Source organism: Pristiophorus japonicus, chromosome 14 (assembly GCF_044704955.1).
Source record: "Pristiophorus japonicus isolate sPriJap1 chromosome 14, sPriJap1.hap1, whole genome shotgun sequence".
Taxonomy (NCBI): Eukaryota; Metazoa; Chordata; class Chondrichthyes; family Pristiophoridae; genus Pristiophorus; species Pristiophorus japonicus.
Window position 1 is genome coordinate 166,005,436 of NC_091990.1, and position 26,037 is coordinate 166,031,472.

The window sequence follows — 26,037 nt, forward strand, 5'->3', positions numbered from 1 at the left end:
GTTGGAAGCATGGGTCATTACTTCGCATCAATAGGACAGAAATAACTCTACAAATCAGGGAACTCTTATGGGTCTGCACTACACAGCCATAGTACAGATGAAATTTGATGGTTCATTAACGCTCGGTAATTGTACAGGAGGAACTCTATGCATCAGGGGTGGTCAATGATGGTGCAGGAAGAACTTTGTGGGTTAGTACCAGTAGCATTGCATCTCAGGAGTAAGAGATCAACACCAGAGTCTGTATTTGTGGGCGGAATTGGGTTTGGGGACTGGAGGAAAACCAAACAAAAATGGATCAGTGTCTGGACTAGTCAGAAATGAGTTGACAATAAATATAAGCTGAACACTTGACCTACCGTCAGAATACTGGAACACAATAATTCGTCCTTGTTTTGGTTCTGCTTCTTCAGGATAAACCATTGCTGTGCCAACAATAAAATAAGTATTGGGATCTTTGCCCAACTTGCAGGACACAATACTTAGTGCATACTCATTCTGAAGGAACTGGTGAGCATGAAGAACTGAAAACGAAGATAAAGCCATTGTTAAAATCATAGGGCATCTGAACATATAACCTGGTTAAATAACAAGTCTGTACAGAATGAAATACCAAGAGATCCATAAAGGTGTTTGATCTCAACAAGGGCAGGAATCATGGTGCTACAATTGGCATTATTGCCACTGGAGACAGAAAACAAAAATCAGTTAACACTCATGCTCTTCTTGATCATATAGAAACATAGAAAATAGGTGCAGGAGTAGGCCATTCGGCCCTTCGAGCCTGCACCACCATTCAATAAGATCATGGCTGATCATTCCCTCAGTACCCCTTTCCTGCTTTCTCTCCATACCCCTTGATCCCTTTAGCTGTAAGGGCCATATCTAACTCCCTCCTGAATATATCCAATGAACTGGCATCAACAACTCTCTGCGGTAGGAAATTCCACAGGTTAACAACTCTGAGTGAAGAAGTTTCTCCTCATCTCAGTCCTAAATGGTTTACCCCTTATCCTAAGACTGTGTCCCCTGGTTCTGGACTTCCCCAACATCGGGAATATTCTTCCTGCATCTAACCTGTCCAGTCCTGTCAGAATCTTATACGTTTCTATGAGATCCCCTCTCATCCTTCTAAACTCCAGTGGATAAAGGCCCAGTTGATCCAGTCTCTCCTCATATCAGTCCAGCCATTCCTGGAATCAGTCTGGTGAACCTTCGCTGCACTCCCTCAATAGCAAGTATTCCATTGATTCCTGCTGGAAAGTATAAATGTAGATGAGGACAGAATCAGGCTCTGTTGTGCTAATCCTCATGATCATATAGCTCGTCAATGCTAACTGTCTCACTTCCAACATTTTTTTATTCATTCATGGGATGTAAGCATTACTGGCATACTGCCAATCCCAAATTGCCCGCGAGGTGGTGGTGGTGATGATGAGTCAACTTCTTGAACCACTGCAGTCCGGAGGTGAAAGCACTCCCATAGTGCGGTTAGGGAGGGAGTTCCAGGATTTTGACCCAGCGGTGATAAAGGAATGGCAATATATTTCCAAGTTAGGATGGTGTGTGACTTCGGGGGGGGGGGAGGGGGGGGGGGGGGGGGGAAAGAGAAGAGTGAACTTGCAAGTGCTGGTGTTCCCATGCGTCTGCTGCATTGTTCTTCTAGGTGGTAGAGTGTTCCCATGCGTCTGCTGCATTGTTCTTCTAGGTGGTAGAGGTCGCAGGTTTGGGAGCACTGTCGATGAAGCCTTGGTACGTTGCTGCAGTGCATCTTGTAGATGGTACATACTGCAGCCACGTGCGCCGGTGATGGAGGGAGTGAATGGGGTGCCAATCAAGTGGGCTGCTTTGTCCTGGATAGTGTCGAGCTTCTTGAGTGTTATTGGAGCTGCACTCATCCAGGCAAGTGGAAAGTATTCCATCACACTCCTGACATGCCTTGTAGATGGTGGAAAGTCTTCGGGGAGCAAGGAGGTGAGTCACTCGCTGCAGAATACCCAGCCTCTGACCTGCTCTTGTAGCTACAGTATTTATGTGGCTGGTCCAGTTAAGTTTCTGGTCAATGGTGACCCCCCCCAGGATGTTGATGGTGGGGGATTCAGCGATGGTAATCCCACTGAATGTCATGGGAGGTGGCTAGAATCTCTTTTGTTGGAGATGGCCATTGCTTGCCACTTGTGTAGCGTAAATATTACTTGCAACTTATCAGCCCAAGCCTGAATGCTGCCCAGGTCTTGCTGCATGCGGGCATGGCCTGCTTCATTATCTGAGGAGTTGCTAATGGAACTGAACACTGCAATCATCAGCGAACATCCCCACTTCTGACCTTATGATGGAGAGGAGGTCATTGATAAAGCAGCTGAAGATGGTTGGGCCTAGGACACTGTCCTGAGGAACTCCTGCAGCGATGTCCTGGGACTGGGATTTTTGTCTATCTCACCCTCACCCTCGATTCCCATTGACTTCAGTTTTACTGGGGCTTCTTGATGCCACACTCGGTCAATGTCAAGGGCAGTGACTATCACCTCACCTCTAGAATGCAGCTCTTTTGTCCATGTTTGGACCAAGACTGTAATGAGGTCTGGAACCGAGTGGCCCTGGCAAAAATCAAACAGCATTGGTGAGCAGTTAGTGGTGATTGAGTGCCATTTAATAACACTGTCAACAATGCCTTCCAGCACTTTTCTGATGATTGAGAGTAGGCTGATGGGGCGGTAGTTGGCCAGATTGGATTTGTCCTGCTTTTTGTGGACAGGACATACCTGGGCAATTTTCCACTTTGTCGGGTAGATGCCAGTGTTTTAGCTGTACTGGAACAACTTGGCTAGAGGCAGCTAGTTCTGGAACACAAGTCTTCAGTACTACAGTCGGGATGTTGTCGGGTGCATAGCCAGTGCAGTCAGCCATTTCTTGATATCACGAGAAGTGAATCGAATTGGCTGAAGACTGGCATTTGTGATGGTGGGTGCCTCAGGAGGTGGTCGAAATATCATCAGCTCGGCACTTTGGGCTGAAGATGGTTGTTAACGCTTCAGTCTTGTCTTTTGCACTCAAGTGCTGGGCTCCGTCATTATTGAGGATTGGGGATGTTCATGGAGCCTCCTCCTTCCATTAATTGTTTAACTGTCCACGACCATTCACTACTGGATGTGGCAGGACTGCAGCCTTTTGATCTGATCCATTGGTAGTGGGATCGCTTAGCTCTGTCTATAGCATGCTGCTTCCGCTGTTTAGGATGCATGTAGTACTGTGTTGTGGCTTCGCCAGGTTGGTACCTCAGTTTAAGGTATGCCTGGTGCTGCTCCTGGCATGCTCTTCTACACTCCTTATTGAACCAGGGTTGGCCCCCTGGCTTGATGGTAATGGTAGAGGGAGGGATCTGCCAGGCTATGAGCTGCTAGATCTGTTCTGAATCTATCCCAGTTAGCACAGTGGTAGTGGCACACTACGTCTCCACAAGGACTGTGCGGTGGTCACGACCACCAGTATGGCATGGGCAGATGCATCTGCGACAGGTAGATTGGTGAGGACGAGGTGTTAGTTCTCTCACCACCTGCCACAGGTCCAGTCTGGCAGCTATGTCCTTCAGGACTCGGCCAGCTCAGTCAGTAGTGGTGCTACCGAGCCACTCTTGGTGACTGACATTGAAGTCCCCACCCAGAGTACATTCTGTGCCCTTGCTACCCTCAGTGCTTCTTCCAAGTGATGTTCAACATGAAGGAGTACTGATTCATCAGCTGAGGGAGGGCAGAAGGTGGTAGTCAGCAGGAGGTTTCCTTGCCCATGTTTGACCTAATGCCATGAGGCTTCATGGGGTTCAGAGTCCATGTTGAGGCCACAATGGTGAAGGACCAGAGGTTGGCCAGCATCCCTGGAACCAATTCCTGCAAGAGTCAGCACATTCAGAAGGGGACAAAAAAGTACACACAATTCTCATTTTATTGTCCTCAGCCCCCAAAATAGAGTAGAACATTGCTTCGACAGTGGATTATTCAACCAGTGTAAATATATTAGAAAGGTGAATAGATGCAAGGGACTGTATAAAATTCCAACTAACAGTATCTGAAATTAATGAACAGATAATTGCACAGGGTGAATGAGAACATTTTCTCCACATGAAAAATTAGTTTGATCTCCTCACATCCGTCTATTTTTTTTCCATTCTCCTTTGGCCCTCCTGATTCATACACCATCTTGGTTAGAAGACAGGAAGGTGAGTTTCTATCTATTGCTCTAGCAATGACAAGGTGTACAGTGCAGCTTTCCTGATATCCTCTGCTTATTCAAGAAAGAAGCGATTCTTTGCTGCGTTTCCCAAAGGGTTGGTCAAAGTGAAGATTTTTTAAATTAAAAACAGGACCAATCACACCCTTTCAGATATTAGGGGAGAAAACTGGATGGATAACTAGGTTAAAAAAAACTACATTCAGTAGAGGGAACATTGAAAGGTATTCTTCTGATTGAGGTCACTCCAGAATGCCTGCTAAACACTAACTCCCTGAAATCATTATAGGGTTTCACTACAGAGCTAGTAGACAAAGAAATTTACAAAACATGAACAGCAAAACAAAAGATTCCAGCGAGGAACTCTGTGGATGAAGCCCCAGAGATGGTAGAGAGACAAGCTTTTCACACAAGTATGTAATGGTGATGGAATGGAGAGGGACAATGTATAAAAATACAAAATTAATTGGAGGAATTTTACAGCTTGGTAAATACTTACACCTAAATCATTTTTGAGAGGTGTAACTTACATGGCTGGAGCCCTGTAGCATTACAACACCGACTATACTTGAAAAGTTCTTTATTGGCTGTAAAGTGCTTTGGGACGACCTGATGTTGTGAAAAGTAGTAAACAAACAAACAGCAGAGTAACAGAAGACCAATAGGATTATCCTGAATCATATCTGGTCCTTCTCACCATGTTCATATGATCAGTCAGTTCAGTCAAATCATGGGTGCCTCTTGTTTCTCCTGACAAATACTACATGTTGCAAAGAGCGGAGGCGTGTAACACACGTAATAATTAGTTCTGTAAAATTTTATAATATGGCTAATAAAGAAAAATAATCCAGAACAAGGTCCTAAAATAGCTATATTCTCAAGTATTTGACAAACAACTATGCTTCTGTAAACAACTTTGAGAAAAACAAAATACAACAAGAGTGCTGACAGCACTGAATGGTTGGCTGAAATGGGAACATGCTGAAAGTTTGTTGAGATTGGTGAAACTGCAGACAAACTGCTGACTCTACACGAGAGATAACCTTTACCTTCAAATGTATGCTGATCAATGATTAGTAGATTGTGGACTTCCACTTCGTCCCCAAATGAGCTCTCATGCTGTGAAGTACTACTTGGGAAGAGTTTACTGGAGCTGACACTGGCAGAAAGAGCCTGAGGAGGAAACAAAGAATAGTTCAGTAAATCACGAATGAAGCAGCAACATGGGGCATTCCTAGCTAGCGACCTTTGCTAGCTTTAAGATATTATCAATGTTATATTGAATATTTTTGAACAGTGGTATTCATTACAGCCATGGCCCCTGGGACCATTGCAGATTGCCTCCCCAGCATCTGTGACCTTTGTCAGACTTGCTGCTAAACATGCCTCTGAACTCCATTCATGGCCAGCTGCAGGATTCTGAATGAGCTGCAATTCAGTGCCATTTCTTCACTTTTACTTGTCCTACAGTTAACGGCAGTAAGAAAACACTATTAAGAGATTATAGTTATCTGAGCTTCTATTAAGTGACAGAAAGTACCCTATTTAAATATAAATACATAATGCAACTATTGGTCCTATGTTTTTGTAACCCTGCTCCTTCAGGGAAGTAATGGTCTCCACTTGACAATGGTCACATGATTGAAATTAGGTGCTCTGAGTTTGGAGAACTATAGGAACACACCAGTGCCCCGTCACTCCTTGATGCAGCATTCCCAAAGTGGTCTTCGAACAAGATATTGATCGGGTTAGAGGCCTTGGGGAAAAAATATTAACGAGTATCAAAAAGTCACTTTGCATCCTTCACGAAAAGCGTGTAGCATTGCAGCACAGGCTCAAGTAATTATTTTTGTGAGAGCATGAGTACCGACAATTCAATCATATCCAGAGAATTTTTTTAAATTTTTTTTAATTGGTTTGTTTTAACGATGTTAAGAGGTTGAACACAAACCGCTCCATCTAGTTGGAAGCACACTGGCAGCTCATTGAAGCACCAAAATGTTCACAGAATCATAGAAACTTACAGCACTAAAGACCATTCGTCCCGTTGTTGCTGGTGCTGGCTCTATGAAAGAGTGCTCGTGTTTAGTCCCACACACTTGCTTTTTGTCTGTAACCCTAAGTTCCTCATCCTCAAGAACCTGTTCAACTCCCTTTTAAATTTATTTAGGGAATTGGCTTCCACCACCTTTTCAGGTAGAGTGTTTCAAATCCCGACCACTCAGTGAAAAACATTCTCATTTCCCCTCGAGCTCTTTCGTTAATGATTTTAAATCTATGACCTCTGGTTATTGACCCACTCGTCAGAGGGAACAGTCTTTCTCCATCGACTCTATCAAAACCTTTCATCATCTTGAAAACCTGTAATAGGTCACCTCAACCATCTCTGTTTCAAGGAGAACAGTCCTGATCTTTCCAACCTCTCATAACTGAAGTCCCTTATCCCTGGTAACATCCTGGTAAATGTCCTCTGCACCCCTTCTAACTAAGGCCTTTACATCTTTACTGAAGTCTGGAGCACAGAATTGTCCACAATACTCCAGCTGCGGCCTAACCATAGAATTACATAGAATATACAGCATAGAAACAGGCCATCTGGTCCAGTCAGTCCATGCCAGCATTAATGCATCACTTAAGCCTCCCCTTATCTGTCCTTTTCGAACTCTGTCAGCATAACCCTCGATTCCCTTCTCCCTCATATACTTATCTAGTTTCCCCTTAAACACATCGATACTATTCGCCTCAACTACACCCTGTGTTAGCAAGTTCCACATTCTCACCACTCTCTGGATAAAGAAGTTTCTTCTGAATTCCCTATTGGATTTCTTGGTGACTATCTTGTATTGATGGCCTCTAGTTTTGCTCTTCCCCACAAGTGGAAACACTCCCTCTGTCTACTCTATCAAAATCTTTCATCATTTTAAAGACCTCTATTAGATCACCCCTTTCAAGAGAAGAGACACACAACCGGTTTATCCTTTCCTGACAGCTATAACCTCGCAGTTCTGGTATCATCCTTGTAAATCTTTGTGACACCCTCTCCAGGCCTCTATATCCTTTTTGAAATATGGCAACAGGAACTGTACACAGTACTCCAGGTGTGGTCTAACCAAGGTTCAATATAAAAGTTTAGTATAATGTCTCTGCTCAATTCTATCCCTCTAGAAATAAGCCCCCGTGCTTGGGTTACATGTGTTACGGACTTATTGACCTGCGTCAGTGATTTGTGTATTTGTACTCCCAGAACCTTTTGCTCCTCTACCCCAGTTAGATTCTTATTTTCTAAGTAAAATATGACCTTATTCTTCTTAGCAAAATATAGTATCACACTTAACGATGTTGAAATGCAATTGCCAATTATATGCCCATTCTGTAAGTTTATTAATGCCTTCTTGTAATTTGTTGCAGTCCTCCTCAGTGTTGACCATCCTTCCCAATTTGGTGTCGTCTGCAAATTTAGAAATTTTGTTTCCAAAGTCTAAACTATTAATATAAATTGTGAACAACGGTGGTCCTAGCACTGATCCTGGGACGCCACTTCCCACTTTCTGCCACTCTGAATAATTACCCTTTATCCCTACTCTCTACTTTCTGTCTTGCAGACAGCTAGCGATCCATTCTGCTATTTGTCCCCTGACTCTGCAAGCTCTGACTTTATTTGTTAGTCTATTATGTGATATCTTATATAAGGCCTTTTGGAAATCTTGATATATTACATCTACTGCGTTACCCTTGTCTAATCTGTCCGTTACTTCATCAAAGAATTCAATGAGGTTGGTCAAGCAAGACTTTCCCTTTTGAAATTTTTGGTTTCTAGATTTTTTCTATTTTCTCCTTTAGTAGGGATTCCATTAATTTTCCTGCGACCAATGTTAAGCTGACTGGTCTACAGTTTCCTGGACATGTTCTATCTTCCTTGTTAACTATAGATATTATGTTAGCTATCCAACAGTCCTCTAGCACTACATCTATTTCGAACGACCAATTAAATATGCGTAATAGTGCCTCTACTATCTCTTCCCTAGATTCTTTTAAAAAGCGCAATTTATGAAGTTCTAGCATGATCACTTTGCTTTTATATTCTATGCCTCTATTTATAAACCCAAGTAACCCATATGCTTTTTTAAAGCCGTCTTATCAACTTGCCCTGCCACCTTTAAGGATCTATGTACATGGACACCAAGGTCTCTCTGCTGAAGGGAAAATGTGTTTTAAAAATCCCTAACAAGAACTATAACAATAGCTAAACCACATTCATCATCATAGGCAACCCCTCAAAATCGAGGAAGACTTGAGTCCACTCTAAAAGTGAGTTCTCAGGTGACTAAACAGTCCAATGCGGGAATTACAGTCTCTGTCACAGGTGGGGCAGACAGTGGTTGAAGGAAAGGGTGGGTGGGGAGCCTGGTTTGCCGCACGCTCCTTCCGCTGTCTGCGCTTGATTTCTGCATGCTCTCGGCGACGAGACTCGAGGTGCTCAGCGCCCTCCCGGATACTCTTCCTCCATTTTGGAGGACTTAGGCCAGGGACTCCCAGGTGCCGATGGGGATGTTGCACTTTATCAAAGAAGCTTTGAGGGCACATTGTCCGCATGCCCGACTCGGGACTCCCTAAGCAAGCGCTCCACACGGAACTCCTATACGGCAAGCGAGCCCCAGGTGGGCAGAGGAAACGTTTCAAACCACATTAACTGCAAGCTGAGAAACAGGCATATAGAGGAACATTAACAGACATTGTGTGTCAGATAAAGGAAGCTAGTAACAAAGGAGAAATCTTGGATTGCTGTGGAATCAGAAGAACTGACTGGTACAGTTTTGAGATAAGAAACCAAACACCATGCATTATGAGGTAACCCCACTAAAGTGTGAACCAATCATGAATAATAAGTGGTATAGGGATCCCTAAAGGAATCAATCATTGAGATGTGCATGTGAAAATCTCGAAGGAAGTGTGGATACAAAGAATATAAGAACTTGACATCTAACTACTGCACTTCAGTTGGCTGTGACAGATGGGTCCAAATCTAATGGAAACGGCATAGGTAGAAGTAGGAATGAGGTCCTGCTGAGAGAGTCTGAGGAGTTGGAGTCCAAATTAAAAAGCAAAACCTCAAAAGGTAATAATCTCAAGATTGTTACCTGAGCCACACGCCAATTGGCAAAGGGATAAGCAGATTAGAAGGTTAAATGCACGGCTCACAGAGTGGTGTGGGAGGCAGAGGTTTTGCTTCATGGGACACTGGCATCAGTACTGGGGAAAGAGGGAGCTGTTCCATTGGGACGGGCTACACTTGAACCGGGCTGCAACCAGTGTCCTGGCGATTGAATAACTAGAGTAGACAGGGCTTTAAACTAATGAAGAGGGATGGGGGAAGGATTCAGAAAAGAGTAAATTTAAAAGCAGCAAGATAAATGTCAATGCTCTCGAGCAGAGCAGAGTTTTGGGTGAAAATAAGGGAGGGACACAGAGAGAGTAACAAAAGGTAATAGGATATCAGTGACATAAGTACAAAAATAGCAGGAGTAGGCCATATGGCCCCTCGAGCCTGCCCCACCATAGCTGATCTGATCTTGGCCTCAAATCCACTTTCCTGCCTGTTCCCCATAACCCTTGACTCCCTATATTTCAAGAATCTGTCTATCTCAGCCTTTGAATATATTCAAAGACCCAGCCTCTAGGGTAGAGAATTCCAAAGATTCACAACCGTCTGGGAGAAGAAATTTCTCCTCATCTCCGTCTTAACTGGGCGACCCCTTATTCTGAAACTATGTCCCTTAGGTCGAGATTACCCCACGAGGTGAAACAGCCTCTCACGCATCTGTCAAGTCTCCTCAGAATCTTGCATGTTTCAATAAGATCACCTCTCATTCTTCTAACCTCCAATTTGCCCAACCTGCTCAACCCTTCCTCATAAGACAACCCCTTCATTCCAGGAATCAACCGAGTGAACCTTCTCTGAAATTCCTTCAATGCAAGTATATCCCTCCTTAAATAAGGAGACCAAAACTGTATGCAGCACTCCAGGTGTGGCCTCACCAATGCTCTATACAGTTTGCTACTTTTATACTCTATCCCTTTGCAATAAAGGCCAACATTCCATTTCCTTTCCTAATTGCTTGCTGTACCTGCATGCTAACCTTTTGTGTTTCATGTACAAGGACCCCCCAGATCCCTCTGCACCACAGCATTCTATAGTCTCTCCATTTAAATATTATGCTTTTCTATTCTTCCTCCCAAAGTGGATAACATCCCATTTTCCCACATTATATGCTCCATCTGCCAAATACTTGCCCACTCATTTAACATATCTATATCCCTTTGCAGACTCTGTGTCCTCCTCCCACCTATCTTTGTACCGTCAGAAAATTTGGCTACAGTACACTCGGTCCCTTCATCCAAATCATTAATATTGATCGCCAATAGTAGAAGCCCCAGTACTGATCCCTGTGGCACCCCACTAGTTACAGTTTGCCAACCTGAAAAAGACCCATTTATCCCGACCCTCTGTTTTCTGTTAGTTAGCCAATCCTCTATCCATGCTAACATATTACCCCCCATGAGCTCTTATCTTGTGTAGTAGCTTTTATGCAGCACCTTATCGAATGCCTTTTGGAAATCCAAATAAATACATCTACTGGTTCCCCTTTATCCACACTGCTCGATACATCCTCAAAGAACTCTAATAAATTGTCAAACACTATTTCCCATTCATAAAACCATGCTGACTCTGCTTAACTGTATTATGATTTTCTAAATGTCCTGCTACTACCACTACTTCTAAATGTCCTGCTACTCATGTGGACATCAAGGAAAATAGAAAAAAAGTCAAAGCTAAAGGCACTATATCTGAATGCGCAAAGCATTCACAGCAAAATAGATGAATTAATAGCGCAGATAGAAATTAATAGGTTTGATCAATTAGCCATTACAGAGATGGGGTTGCAAAGTGGCCAAGATTGGGAACTAAATATTCCAGGATACTTAACTTTTAGAAGAGATAGGAAAAATGGAAAAGAGGTTAGCCCTGATAATAAAGAATGGGATTAAAACAGTAGAAAGAAAGGATCTTCGTTCCGAAAAACAAATAGTAGATTCAGTTTGGGTGGAGCTAAGAAGCTGCAAGGATCAGAAAACATTGGTGGGAGTTGTTTATCGGCCCCCAAACTGTAGTTGTAATGTAGGGCACAATACAAATCAGGAAATTGGAGGTACATGTAACAAGGGTATTACAGTAATCATGGGGACGTTAATCTACATATAGACTGTGCAAACCAAATTTGCAGTAATAGTGTGGAGGAAAAATTTGTGGAATGTATACAAGATGTTTTTCCAGATCAGTATGTTGAGGAACCAACCAGGGAACGGGCTATTTTAGATCTAGTATTGTGCAATGAGAAAGGGTTAATTAAAAACCTTGCAGTAAAGAGGTCTTTAGGGAAGAGTAATCATAATATGATAGAATTTTATATTAAGTTTGAAAGTGATGTAGTTCAATACGAAACTAGGGTCTTAAATCTAAACAAAGCAAACCATGTAGGTATGAGGGGCGAGTTGGCTATGGTAGATTGGGAAACTACATTAAAAGGTATGACGGTAGATGAGCAATGGCTAGCATTTAAAGAATGAATACATCATTTATAACGAACATACATTCCTTTAAAGGCACAAAATCCCCACAGGAAAAGTGATCCAACCGTGGCTAAAAGACTAGTATTTATATAGCACCTTTCACGACCACCGGACATCTCAAAGCGCTTTACAGGTAAGGTGTGGTGTCTTAGGATTTTCAAAAGGCATTCCATAAGGTGATCACAAGAGGTTATTAAACAAAATTAGGGCTCACGGGATTGGGGGCAATATACGAGCATGGATTGAGGATTAGTTAACGGACAGAAAACAGACTAAGTGAGTGGGCAAGAACATAGCAAATAGAATATGTGGAGAATTGTGAAGTTATCAACTTTGGTAGAAATAATAGAAAAGCAGAGTATTTTTTAAATGGTGAGAGATTGGGAAATGTTGGTGTTCAGAGGGACCTGGGTGTCCTTGTACACGAATCACAAAGTTAACGTGCAGGTACAGCAAGCAATTACGAAAGCAAATGGTATGTTGGCCTTTATTACAAGAGGATTTGAGTATAAGAGTAAAGATGTCTTACTGCAATTATATAGGGCCCTGGTGAGACCACACCTGGAGTATTGTGTACAGTTTTAACATAAGAAATAGGAGCAGGAGTAGGCCATTAGGCCCCTCGAGCCTGCTCTGTCATTCAATAAGATCATGGCTGATCTGATCATGGACTCAACTCCACTTCCCTACCCGTTCCCCATAACTCTTGATTCCCTTGTCATTCAAAAATCTTCCATCTCCGCCTTAAATATTTTCAATGACCCAGCCTCCACAGCTCTCTGGGGAAGAGTTTTGGTCTCTTTACCCAAAGAAGGATATACTTGCCATAGAGTGCAACAAAGGTTCACCGGACTGATTTCTGGGATTGGGGGATTGTCCTATGAGGGGAGATTGAGTAGACTAAGCCTATATTCTCTAGAGTTTAGGAGATCGCATTGAAACATACAAAATTCTTACAGGGCTCGACAGGGTAGATGCATGGAGAACACTTCTAGCTGGGGTCACAGTCTCAGAATAAGAGGTCAGCCATTTAGGATTGAGGAGGAGAAATTTCTTCACTCAAAGGATGGTGAATCTTTGGAATTCTCTATCCCAGAGGGCTGTGGAGGTTCAGTCTTTTGAGTATATTCCAGACAGAGATTTAGGATATTAAGGGAATCAAGGGATATGGGGATAGTGCAGGAAAGGGGAGTGAGGTAGAAGATCAGCCATAATCTTACTGAATGGCAGAGCAGGCTTGAGGGGCCGAATGGCCTACTCCTGCTCCTATTTCTTATGTTCTTATGTGTTCTTATGTTCAAAACATCTTCACAGCACTGCTCCAATCAATGTCCTTGTCCCCACCAAGTCACTCACCACCTTCCAACCCTTGGTCGCCCTGGTACAGCTTTCACCTTTCCACACTTATATCAAAGGGTCATAGACCTAAGCCTATCTGGTGCACAAGTAGTCTAGCTGACCATTGCAAAATGTGGCTGTACCATGTATTAGCGCAATTCTGTTTCCATAGTCAAATCTGCTTCGTACTCCAGGATCACAGCGATGTACAAGGACAATACAATCATAGAATGGTGACAGCACAGGAGGCTGCTATTTGGCTCGTCGAGCCCGTGCCGGCTCTCTGCAAGAGCACTTCAGCTCGTCCCACTCCCGAACCCTTTCCCCGTAGCCCTCCACAATTTTTTCCTTTGGGTACTTATACAATTCCCTTTTGAAAGCCATCATCGAGTCTGCCTCCACCACTCTTTCAGGCAGTGCATTCCAGTTCCTAACCACTCACGTAAAAAAGTTTTTCTTCATGTCGCCTTTTGTTGTTTTGCCAATCACCTTAAATCTATGTCCTCTGGTTCTCGACCCTTCCGCCAATGGGAACAGTTTCTCTATCTACTCTGTCTCGACCCCTGATTTTGAACACCTCTCAACTCTTTTTTTTCTCTATAATCACCCACCTCCTGAAACTCTCTTCCAAGTGCAAACAGTTCAGATTTCTTTAACTCAAAGATTGAGACCATCTGTGCAGCTGCTTCAGATACCATCTCCCTCTCTTCCTGTCAACTACCTTTCCAACCCCAACCATCCATGACTTTGGAGCTTTTCATCCCGTCGCCTCCTGCTCTCTCTAAGCTGCTCTCTTTTTAAGACTCTCCTCTTGGCCCTTTGACCCCCTCCCCATCCTGGAAACTCAATTACCTTTCCTGGCCCCAGTGCTCACCGACATTGTAAATGTTCACTCGGTCTAGGGACCATCGCTCTTCCTTTCCAATCAACGCCACTCCTGCCACCAAAAGCTGCTTAAACATACCATCATCTCGAAGCTGTGTGATCACCTCTCCCACAACTCCCTTCAGCCTGATTTCGATTGCGCCCAAAGCACTGAGAACCGTTCTGATCAAATGCACCAATAAAATCCTTTGACTGTGACCATGATTCTTTAACCTTCATTGAACACTTCGCAACATTAATTCACTCGGTCGAATGCACTGTCCAACTCCACCTTTCCCCCATGGTCCACTGCAGTGAAATCCTTGTGGTCCCACTCCTACCCGTCACAACACTGCTAGTGCATTTCCAGCAATGGTTTCCCCTTGGTCACCTCCAGATCCATGATTGGTCCCTTCCTCCTTCTCAACTACATGCGGCTCTTCAGTGACACATCCATAGACTAAAGACCCATGGACCACCTCTCCCATGGACCACCTCCATGCTGTTGGACTGCCTCTCTGACACCAAGTTGTGGATCCTGCATAATTTCTAAATTGTGAACACTGGGAAGCCCAAAGTTTGTGTCAAAAAACTCCAAACCCTTGCCATTGCCTCTATCATCCTTCCTGGCTTGCATGCTCTGGCTGAATCAGATGCACATAAACTCAGCATTCCCTTTGACCTAGAGTTGAGCTTCAAACCCTATATCCTAGCCACTGCCAGCCCTGCAACATTATATAGCCCCAACCCCATCTCATCTTCATTACCACAGAAACCCTAATCTATACATTTTTCACCTCTAGACTTGATTTCTCCAATGTTTTTCCAATCTCCACAAACTACAAATCAGCCAAACTCTGCTGCCTGTAGTCTGTCCTGCACGAAGCCACAGTCATCCATCTTCCTAATCCTCGTTGACCGACATTAGCTCCCTGACCCCCAACAGATTAAACTTAAAATCTTGACCTTGTCCAAAAAAACCCTCTGTGGCCCCATTTCTGCAACTGCGCACTTTATGTCCCCCTCATAACTAAAGTCAGTGGACAGCTTCAAGTACCTTGGCAGCACCATATCAAGTGATGGGTCCTTGGACAAGAAGATTGATGCAAGGGTCTGTAAAGCCAGCCAGGCACTTGGTCGCTTGTGCACTAAGGTGTTGAGTCACCACCACATCCGACTGTCAACTAAACTGTTGGTGCATAGAGCAGTCGTTCTCTCATCTCTCCTTTATGGATGTGAGACCTGAACACCCTACAGGCATCACATCAAAAAGTTGGAAGCTTTCCATATGCGCAGTCTCAGATCTATACTCCACATACGCTGGCAAGTCCGGGTGTCAAACTTTTCAGGTTCTGGAGAGAGCACAATCAACTAACATCGAGGTGATGATCATGCAAGCCCAGTTCCGATGGGCTGGATATGTCATCCGCATGGATGAGTCAAGGATCCCTCGTCAGCTTCTTCACGGCGAGCTCTGTGAAGGTCAAAGACACCAGGGGCGCCCCCGCAAGCGCTACAAAGATTGCATCAAGGCTAACCTCCAGTACTGTGGCATCCGACCAAAGGATCTCGAGAATACAGCAGCTAATAAAATCCAGTGGCGAACCCTCACGAGGACTGCCTGCCAGACCTTCGAAGAAAGCCAATGTCAACGCCTGCGGGACACTAGAGATAGACTACATCAGGTGGCAGTAATGTCAGCATCAGGCACATCAAACTTCCCTTGTCCGCGTGCAAGAGACTATGTGCATCCAGAATTGACCTATCCAGCCACTTGAAGGCACATGCCATTGATGATTAGCACATCAACGTCTTTGTTGGATTCGACAGACTACCAAGAGAGATATCTTCCGGTCCACTGTGACTGGCTCCTTGTTCATCCTCCCCTCCACTTATGGTCAAAGCAGTTGAAGGCTCTTCCACCACATTATTTGGAACCCCCTCTCCCTACTCTCCCTCTCTACCTCCATCCCCACCTTTAGACTGTTACAAAGCTCATCTCTGCAATCAAGCTCTTGGTCACGTCTCCAGAATCTCTCACAAAGGCTTGATACTTGCTCCTTTTCTCCTGTGAACCACCTTGAGACATTTTTCGACATTAAAGATAATATAAAAATGCACAACATCTTTGTTTTAAAAAGGACTTTGGTGTATAAAAGCTTAAAGCATGCTTTTACCTGTGTGCTTGCACTTGGTCTCAGGACAGTGGTTCCTCCACTGGGATCCAACACTTCCACTCTGCTGCTTACCAGGCCAAAGCACTGCGATGCCTCTTGATAACAGATTCTCCTGCACAAGATTAGGAAAAGCTAAGACAAAGCACGAACTAAGGTAAAGCAAATGATACTGCAATCCTTATAAACAGTACATCATGCATAAGACATTGCCCTAAATTCAGTAAACAAAATATACTAGCAATGTGATGTCATTTTCATTGACTTTTTCTGTCAATCCTACCTTTACTATCCTTTGTTCAATATCACATTCTCCCCACTACACCCAATGCAGAATTAAAATTAAATTCAGTTCACTTTTTTTTAAAATAAATCAAAGGAACTAAAGATTAGACACCATGAAGCGTGGGCAATCTAAATGTAGTTGCCATTGGCAGCATAAATCTGCCCCGATTTAATATTAAAATGGTAATATGATTTAGAGACCACAGGTTGAACAAGCACATTGTTGGATTCGAGTAGAGGGAGTTTAATAAGTTGTACCTAACCTAGGAGTGCTTGATGTTAAGACTGTGCCTGAAATTGAAAGCATTCTATTCCATAGCACTAAAAACCCTCATGATGATGAGCACAAAAATTCACACTTAAGTCATTAAAACAAATTTTAAATTAAGTCCAGCAATGAGTTTACGATAGAAATGAAGCCTCACACTTATGGTTGCATTCATAACACACTTAAGTTTTGTTCTCATACATTATATAAGCGCTCAACTGAATTACTGCCTTGCAACTTGTTGCTAGCTACCCATTATCCTGTATCAACTCAAGCATCAAAACCTAGGAGCCACTGGATAGCGAACAGGAAATTGAACCCAGACTGAATTTTTTATCTTCCTAATCCAAGATGCTGAGGCCAACTGCAGCACGCTGAGGCTAACTGTAGTATCCCAAGTGCTGCTCAGCTGCAATCAGTTAACTTACCACAAACTTGGAATCTTAAGCTAAGACCTGCTGATCTGTATGGGTTAGCAACGAACAATGTGTTTGCACATTAAACTGTTATTTTAACGACTGCTTTCCTGGAAACACCTGGTGGAAACTCAGGTGCAGGTGGGTCTGATGAAAGGGTTAACCTTCGCTGAAAGAACTGCAGTCACCATCAAGTACTGGGTGAGATTTGTCATGCTAAATATTTTGTTATACTTCAATATGTATTTTATTTCTGAAAAGGAAAGTATTGACTTCTACAATGACGTGCTGATTTGCTGCTACGTGAAAGGCTTTTAATCTCTTCAAACCTGGGCCCATCTATTGAAGTAGCTGATTCAAAGTAAAGATCATCTTTGGTCCAACCATGGAATACACAGATAAAATAAAGGTCAGTTTCAAATACACTTTGATGACAGATTTGTGCATCTAAATGGTTTCAATATATAACTTCTGTCAAAAAAATACAGATCATATAATCTAAAATGGTTACACTTAGTGACAGATTGAATCGAAACACTTCAGGGTCTACTATGGGCATCATCTTATAACTAAATAACCAGTGCTTACTCTGGAGAGCAGGAGAATACCTTTTTAACAGATTGACAATAATAAGTAAGAGAACCATGTTCCCATATTTCTTTGGAAACCCAATGTGGCAATATGCATTCGTCACACTGCTGTCCAGATGCAAGCAAAGCTTCATTAGGAACATCCTAGATTAGCTTCCTGAGTGCAACCAGAGTAGACTAAATGAAATGTCAACTGCAATTAACCAACTAAATATTTAATTGGAACTGTCTGCAACCTTTAGATTTGTGCATTAAATGTGTAGCAAGGTCACTGGCAGTTTTGCATCAATACTCCGAGTCTCAAAAACAAATAGCTGAACAGAAAGGTATACTGCAAACAAGTATTTTACATGAATTTCATCCTTTTATTCACAATGTCCTGATGATACCATTGTGGGGATCTCAAAGCAGCAGGGAAATTTTGAATTAGTGGATGATCCTGTTAAAAACAGTATCTAGCCTCATCAACAAAGTTGCTGTGCACCATGAACTGCCACAGATATCATTACGCCCCAAACTCATAATCCATATTTTGATTAAAAAGCTACAAATGCTGGAAATCCAGTTTAACTTTGTTTTAAATGTTCACTTCCAAACCACAAATCATAGAATCAAAACGTCAAACTAGCTCTATAGAAAAAAAATAGTACATTTGGGGATTGTACTTTACTGCCTCATCTCTAATTAAACTATTCTCAAAGGTAGGGATTTTCAAAATGTGAAAAGTCACCATTTGAGAGCGAGAAGCTCCTCAAGCAGTTATGAGTACTCTGCATCGTCTAAATGGACCCATGATTAAAAGGGAACAATTTGTTTTTAAAAACAGTCTTCCACATGGTGCCACAAGCTGGCTAGCTCAAACAGGATTTATAGAGTTGCTACCTCCAATGCAGTCTGTACGGCAAGTCCCGTACATCTGCATAAGAGAAAATGAAAGCTTGGTGTACTTAAGCAGTTACAATATTTAATACTGTACACAAAGTCAACATCTTGAAACAATTTAATACTTGCTTCTAGTGATGAGGAATACTTACTTTGGAGACTCATTGAGGGGCACCGTCCGGATGTGCAGTTTCTGAATCTCATCAATGGTTCCTATGGTTAAAGTGCTGTTGTTGGCCAAGGCCAAGCTGTGAGACAGAGCAACAAGGCACAATCAGAAAGCAATCAGAGTGCTTAAAATAATGCTTAGGAGATGAACAGCAAGACTGCAGAGACTTTGGTTTCTTAGAATCACCTCTAACAAAGATTTCCTAATTTATTTATTGGGGTCTCATTATCTTCCTGAATTTCTGAGACACAAAACCTTGCGAGAAACATATTTTACTAACACTGATCAACCCCAAGAAAGTTTAACTTCAGTTTGTTATTTGTGCTGCAAATGTCTTTATTGCCACGTCAAGGTTATTGTTGTACCATGCATTTTTAAGACCAAAATAATAAAAGTATGGCTGTGATCTAGAATGCACAGCCTAAAAGGGTAGTGGAAGCAGATTCAATACTAACATTCAAAAAAGAATTGGATAAATACTTAAAGGGAAAAAAGGCATGATGGGCCAAATGGCCTCCTGTGCTGTATTTTATGAATGTATTATTCTAAAGCAAAGCGAAATTAGCAAGGTTAAGAGGAAGTATGAAATAAGACTGGCTGTCAACATAAAGGGAACTAGGAAGAGCTTTTATATGTTCAAGAGCAAAAGGATAGTCAAAGAAGAAACGTGGTCACTGAAGAGATGAAGGGGAGGGGCAGAACCTTGAGAGTGAAGAATTGGCAGACACACAAGTATTTTGCCTCAGTTTTCACATAGCAATGTGAAATTGGGACTGCAGGACTACCTAGATCTGGAAGAGCTACGACTGGAGATAAATATTCAGAAGGAATCTATTAAAAAGTCAATTAGCAGGCCCAGAAACGTAGGGGTAAATGGGTGCTTTTTAGATCGACAGGTTTTGGGTAGTGATGTGCCACAGGGACCTGGGCTTGGATCTCGTTAACATTTACATAAATGATTTGATCACAAGTGCAAATGAAATTATATTAAAGATTTGTGATAATACCAAAGGGGCAGAGCAAACTGAGAAAGCAAAAGATCACAGGTAGATTAGCAGATAGGTAGCAGATGCAAGAGTGTTTAACATACCATGAAATACTGAGATGTAGTGACGGTTATGAAGGGAAATAACAATTTGTGCACAGCACTTTTTTTTTTTAAGTGATGTTGACAAAGGGGAACGTTGGCCAGGACATCAGGAGAACGCCACTCTCTTTTTCAAATAGCATCATGGAATCTTTAACACCCACCTGGAATACTAACACCTCAGACAATAGAACTGAGCCTCAATGCTGCACTGAAGTGTCGTTCTGGATTATGTGCTCAGGCCCTTGAACCCACAACCTTCTCAGTTCAAATGGACAAAACTGATTAGCTGTGAAACCAACAAATAAGAATATTGAGCAGACCTGAAACTTAAAAACCTGCACCCGAGACATCCAACTAGAGTTGTGTGGTTGCATCTACTGGGAACAGAGTTAAGACTGACCCAATTCATTTCTTTTAAGTGTTGCAGTCATTGAGATTGATGATGATTTTTTTTCCCAATCAGTCGGGTTGGATTTGAGTCGAGGCTCCAGAACAGGTAAAGCACTCTTCAACTCCGTGTGGCACAAAATCCCAATTTATTTACAAGATCTGCACTCACTTAGCACCTTAAATTACTACTATATCCCAAGGAGCTTCACAAGGGGTAAGGGAAGGTGATTAACCACTTGGCTGGAAAGATAGGTCTTCAGAAGATTCAAGCTGTAGGGCTTTGGGAAGACAATTTCATGGTGTAATTTTTTGGAGGTGTGCAAGGCCCCTTTAAAACTGGCTGCGTGGCCCATTCAGATTTCCGCGCATACGAGTTTTTTTTACCATTTAAAAGCCACTGAGCGTACTGCACAGGACCTCCAGACTACTGCACGGCCATGCAGCTTAATGGGAACATTGGTGTAATGCCAGTAATAAAGCAGAGGGAGAAATGGGATGCAGAGTAAGCCAGAGGAACAGATGCTGTGGGCCAAGATATAGAACTGAAGGAGATCACGGAGTTAGGGTGAAATGAGGCTATGAAAAATGTTGCAAATGACAATGAGGATTTTGATGCCAATCTGTTCGAGGATGGGGAACCAATGGAGGTCAGTAAGGACAGGTGTTAAAGTGATCAGGGTATGATTCAGGCAATGGAGCTTTGGACAAGTTTGCGTTTGTGGAGTCTGTGCAGTGTGAAGTTGGGGAAGCTAGCGAGAAGAATATTGCAGAAGTCAAGATTGGAGGGGATAGAGCATGGATGAATTTTAGCAAGTACAAAATCAAGCCCAAATATAATACATAGAAATCCCCATGTACAATAATTAGGTTCAATGAAATCAGAAAATTGGCTTCAATAAAGGAATCAATTGTTTGAGTGTCTCCACCCTCCGGAGACCACTAACCTATCAGGGTATCCCTCGGAGTTAAGAGGACACATGTAGTTTACTTCTTTGAGGTTAACATTCGAGAAAACCAGCTTGTGATTGCTGCTGTAAATGACAGTGGGGCGGTCAGAACAGGCAAAGACATTTGTGGTGGACAAAGATCTGAAAGTTCGCAGCACTGTTGGCTGGGTTCCCAGTGTGACTTTCTTACGGTCTCTCAGCAAACCTAATTTAAAAAAAAACATAAAAACATTACTTTATTGCCACGAGCAACATATATAATTAGAATTAATTTCACTATTATTTCCCTGTTGCAATTTTCCCTCCTCTCCTGAAGGGCACGGCTCACGTTAGGGTACAGTTCCAAAGGTATCTGCTACCTTCTGGTGTCTTACACAAATGACAGGTGAACCAAGACAGCAAATGCCAGTAGACTGTTGACCAGGTGGGATAATGGCTGAGCTTGATCATGACCACATTTGAGCACTTTTCAGCAGAGGTTCCTGGATAGTGATCACAAGCAGGAAACCTGGGCAATTTTTCTCCACGGACACAAACAAATTTTAGCATCTTTTTAATGTTACCCCAACTCAGTTCAGCTAATTCAGCAGTGATCAGAAATAAAACCTTCCGATATGTATCGGTCAGTTCCACACAGTGCATTCAACCATTGAGTCCTTTACTATTTTTTTACTATAAGTTTATTTGTTTTAATAGTTCTAATGTTTAGACTCAAGGGAAAGGGAGGTCACTGCTCAGAATAGATCAGTTCAACTTTTGGCATGCAAAGTCAGCATCAAGCATTTCTGAGTTAGATCTCCCAACAGCCTCAACAATGTATCTTAACTGCCAATTACAAGAGCGTCCTTCTTTGGCTTGGTGTCAATTTTGTCTGATTATGCTTTTGTGATGCACCTTAGGACATTTTACTGCGTTGGGCACTATATAACTTCAAGTTGTTATAAAATTCCTTCACCTGTAAGGCATTTTTATCACTATGATGGGACAAAGAATCTGTGAGCTATCTTTTGTCGAGCAGCATTTTGAGTGTTTTCAATATATTACTAGTGGATTTTCCATGGCATGGCTTGCTGTAAGTCATGTGATATTGTGTTTGATGAGGCCGAGTGTTTTACTATGTAATGCAGAATATAAAGGAGCTGTGTCCCTTTGAAGCAACCAACTCTTTACTGTTAAGTAAACAGAAACTCAGGTTATTCAGAGTTTATTTCTTGGTCAGTCAGGGACCTTACAAATTAAGAGTTTTGGCTCCAGATTACTATCACCTAGCATTAAATAACCAACTTACAAAGCTTGTTTTGCATCTGCAATAAAGTGTGACATTTAGAGTGTGATATCAGACATGCTGACACACTTTTGTTTTAATAGATTTCCAGCAACACTATTCATGGTGACTCAAAGAATACATTGTTGTACAATAGAGGTATGTCATGTAGGACATATCAGGAACACTGACTTACAGTAATGACATAGCTCAATTTCACTTTTTATTATCTAGTATTCTAGGATTTTTGCCAGTGCCTAGGGGACAGGATTCCATATTAACCGATCTTCAATGGTGTATCACACACCATGAGTCGTCTCCAGTTGAAAGAGGACTAGAGACTAGAGGACAGTTGGACCAGCGCGCACAGACGTTATTCAGTCCCCAATTTAAAGTCATACAGGCTGTCCTTACTTTTATAATTCCATTAAAAATTCCTATGTCCTCATTTCTAATTGAAACTGTGAACTTGCCACACTCCAATTCTAACCGCCCACCAGTTAAGGGAGATCATGGGGCTTTACGTGGTGGGGGGGGGAGGGGGTGGAAAAGAGAGGAGAACCCAGATGGCTAGATACTGCTCAGTACTTCCAAAGGAATGCTGTATGGGGGCATGCAAGGGAAGCAACTCATGTGTTTAGGGGTGAGAGGTGGGAAGAGGAGAGCTGTGTGACTGGGGAAGAGTGGGGAGTGTGGACCCAGATGTACTACAGCGTGCCCAGGAACACACCCAATTATGCTGATGATTACTGCTGTTGATGTGGGAGAGTTGTGTTGTAGCTGTTGTATTACAAAAGCCACGTGCTTAGAAAGGGGTTAAAACAGAAGGCCATACACACAGGCCTTCATTGTTAGTGCTCTGGTGGAAAACTGGTACAATAGGTGAGTGGCTGGAAAACAGATTTGCAATCACGGGCCTTGCCTGGCAAATGGGCGGTAGCACTTGGGAGAGGTGATCACAGGGGCTAGCTGTGAGAGAAGCAACCAGAGTCAAGTGACGGGACTACTGACGGGTCCACCATGCCCACTGGATACCATTCAGGAAGAGAAGCTGAGTGTGTCATATCACAGAGTTGGGATTTAACTTGGAGTCAGTCATAGGGAGGCTGAAGGGCAACAAAAAATTCTAAAAAGCTCAATTTTTACTTACAAACTACTAAACAAACAGGGTACACCTACGTAGACCAACATGGCTGTGGTGATTAGTAATGAGATAAGTACATTTAAAATTTAAAAAGGAGATATATTAAATAAACTAATCAAACTCAAAGAGGATAAAACCCCTGGTCTGGATGGATTGCATCCATGTATTTTAAAAGAATCTAGGGAAGAGATAGCAGAGGCATTACTACACATATTTAATAATTTGTTAGAAAAAGGTGTAGTGCCAGAGGACTAGCATTGGGGGAATAGAACATGTCCAGGGAATGATAGACCAGTCAGCTTAACATCAGTGGTAGGAAAAATAATGGAATCCCTACTAAAGGAGAAAATAGAACATCTAGAAACCAAAAATAAAGTAATAAATAGTCAGCATGGATTTCATAAGAACATAAGAAATAGGAGCAGGAGTAGGCCATTTGGCTCCTCGAGCCTGCTCCGCCATTCAATAAGATCCTGGCTGATCTGATCATGGCCTCAGTTCCACTTCCCCACCCGCTCCCCATAACCCTTTACTCCCTTATCGCTCAAAAATCTGTCTATCTCCGCCTTAAATATTTTCAAAGACCCAGCCTCCACAGCTCTCTGAGGCAGAGAATTCCAGAGATTTACAACTCTTAGAGAAGAAATTCCTCCTCATCTCAATTTTAAATTTCAACAGGGAAAGTCTTGCTTGACTAACCTCATTGAATTTTTTGAACAGGTAACAGAGAGCAGACAATGGTAATGCAGTAATGTAATTTATCTAGATTTTCAAAAGGCCTTCATAATGGACTGATGAACAAAGTCAGAGAATGCAGAGTCGTGGGACAAGTAGCAGAATGGATCACGAGCTGGCTTCAAGACAGAAAGCAGAGAGTAGGGGCAAAAGGTAACTATTCACAGTAGCAGGTGGGTCGTGGTGTTCCACATGGATCAGTGCTGGGACCACTGTTGTTCACAATTCATATCAATAATTTAGACTTTGGAATCAAAAACACAATTTCTAAATTTGCAGATGACATCAAATTGGGGGGATAGTCAATACTGAGGACTGTGACAAATGAGGACATTAATAAACTTGCAGAATGGGCATATAATTGGCAGGTGAGGTTTAACACACATAAATGTGAGGTATTACATTTTGGTTGGAAGAACAGGGAGGTCACTTATTACTTGGAGGGTGTGTGTCTAGGTGTGGTAGAGGAACAAAGGGATCTCGGAGTACACATACACATCACAAAGTTGCGACACAGGTTAGCAAGGCCATAGAAAAAAGCAAACCAAGCACTCGGATTTATTTCCAGAGATATAGAATTGAAAAGTAGGGAAGTTATGCTAAACCTGTATCGAATCTTGGTTAGACCACACTTGGAGCACTGCGTACAGTTCTGGTCACCATATTATAAAAAGGACAAATAGGCACTGGAGAGGGTGCAAAGAAGATTTACAAGGATGATACGAGAAATGCGAGAATATATATATCAGGAAAGGATGGTCAGGCTGGGTCTCTTTTCTCTTGAAAAAAGGCTGAGGGGTGACCTAATAGAGGTCTTTAAAATGATGAAAGGTTTTGATAGAGTGGATACAGAGAGAATGTTTCCACTTGTGGGGAAGAGTATAACTAGAGGTCATCAATATAAGAAATCCACGAGAGAATTCAGAAGAAACGTCTTTATCCAAAGAGTGGTGAGAATGTGGAATTCACGAACACAGAGTGGTTGAAACGAATAGTATAGATGCTTTTAAGGGGAGGCTAGACAAGCATATGAGGGAGAAGGGAATAGAGGGTTATGCTGGGAGATTTAGATGAGGAAAGATGGCAGGAGGCTCGAGTGGAGCATAAATGCTGGCACTGGTTGGGCCGAATGGTTCTGTGTAAAGAGCTATCCAAATAACTCCCCCACTCATCCCCACCCCCGCTCTTTCCCCCAATGCCCTGAAAATGTCTATGCCCTCCTGAAGAATGTTACTATCCTCCTCACTGTTTACTACATTTCTGAGTTTCGTGTCATCTGGAAACTTTGAAGTTATGCCCTGTATACCCAAGTCCAGGCCATTCAGATACATCAAAAAGAGCAGTGGTCCCAATACTGACCCCTGGGGAACACCATTCCCTGCAGTCCGAACTGTTCATCACCAACTCTCTGCTTTCTGTCCCATAGCCAATTTCATATCCATGCAGCCACTGCCTCTTTAATCCCATGGGCTTCAACTTTTCTGCCAAGTCTTACAAGTTAAAAAAAAAAGCTCCTCAAGCCTGCATAATATTTCACTCCTTGCTGCCCGAGATCAGGATCCCACCATATAACGAAACCATAAATATTAACTTAAATCCTTTCTGAAATGACAAATATATTTATTTTT

The 26,037-nt window shown here is 42.5% G+C and overlaps 1 protein-coding gene across 1 annotated transcript in view; it reads right to left on the bottom strand.

Moving 5' to 3' along the window:
* The window catches only part of ddb1 (damage-specific DNA binding protein 1), a 101,892-nt gene that overhangs the window by 15,750 nt on the left and 60,105 nt on the right, over positions 1-26,037 (bottom strand). The window contains exons 16-20 of the mRNA XM_070899793.1: positions 21,264-21,471; positions 18,823-18,918; positions 16,233-16,344; positions 5,274-5,397; positions 360-524 (exon numbers count right to left, since the gene is read on the bottom strand). Coding sequence (XP_070755894.1) covers positions 360-524; positions 5,274-5,397; positions 16,233-16,344; positions 18,823-18,918; positions 21,264-21,471 — 705 coding nt within the window. The remainder of the gene's footprint in view (positions 1-359; positions 525-5,273; positions 5,398-16,232; positions 16,345-18,822; positions 18,919-21,263; positions 21,472-26,037) is intronic.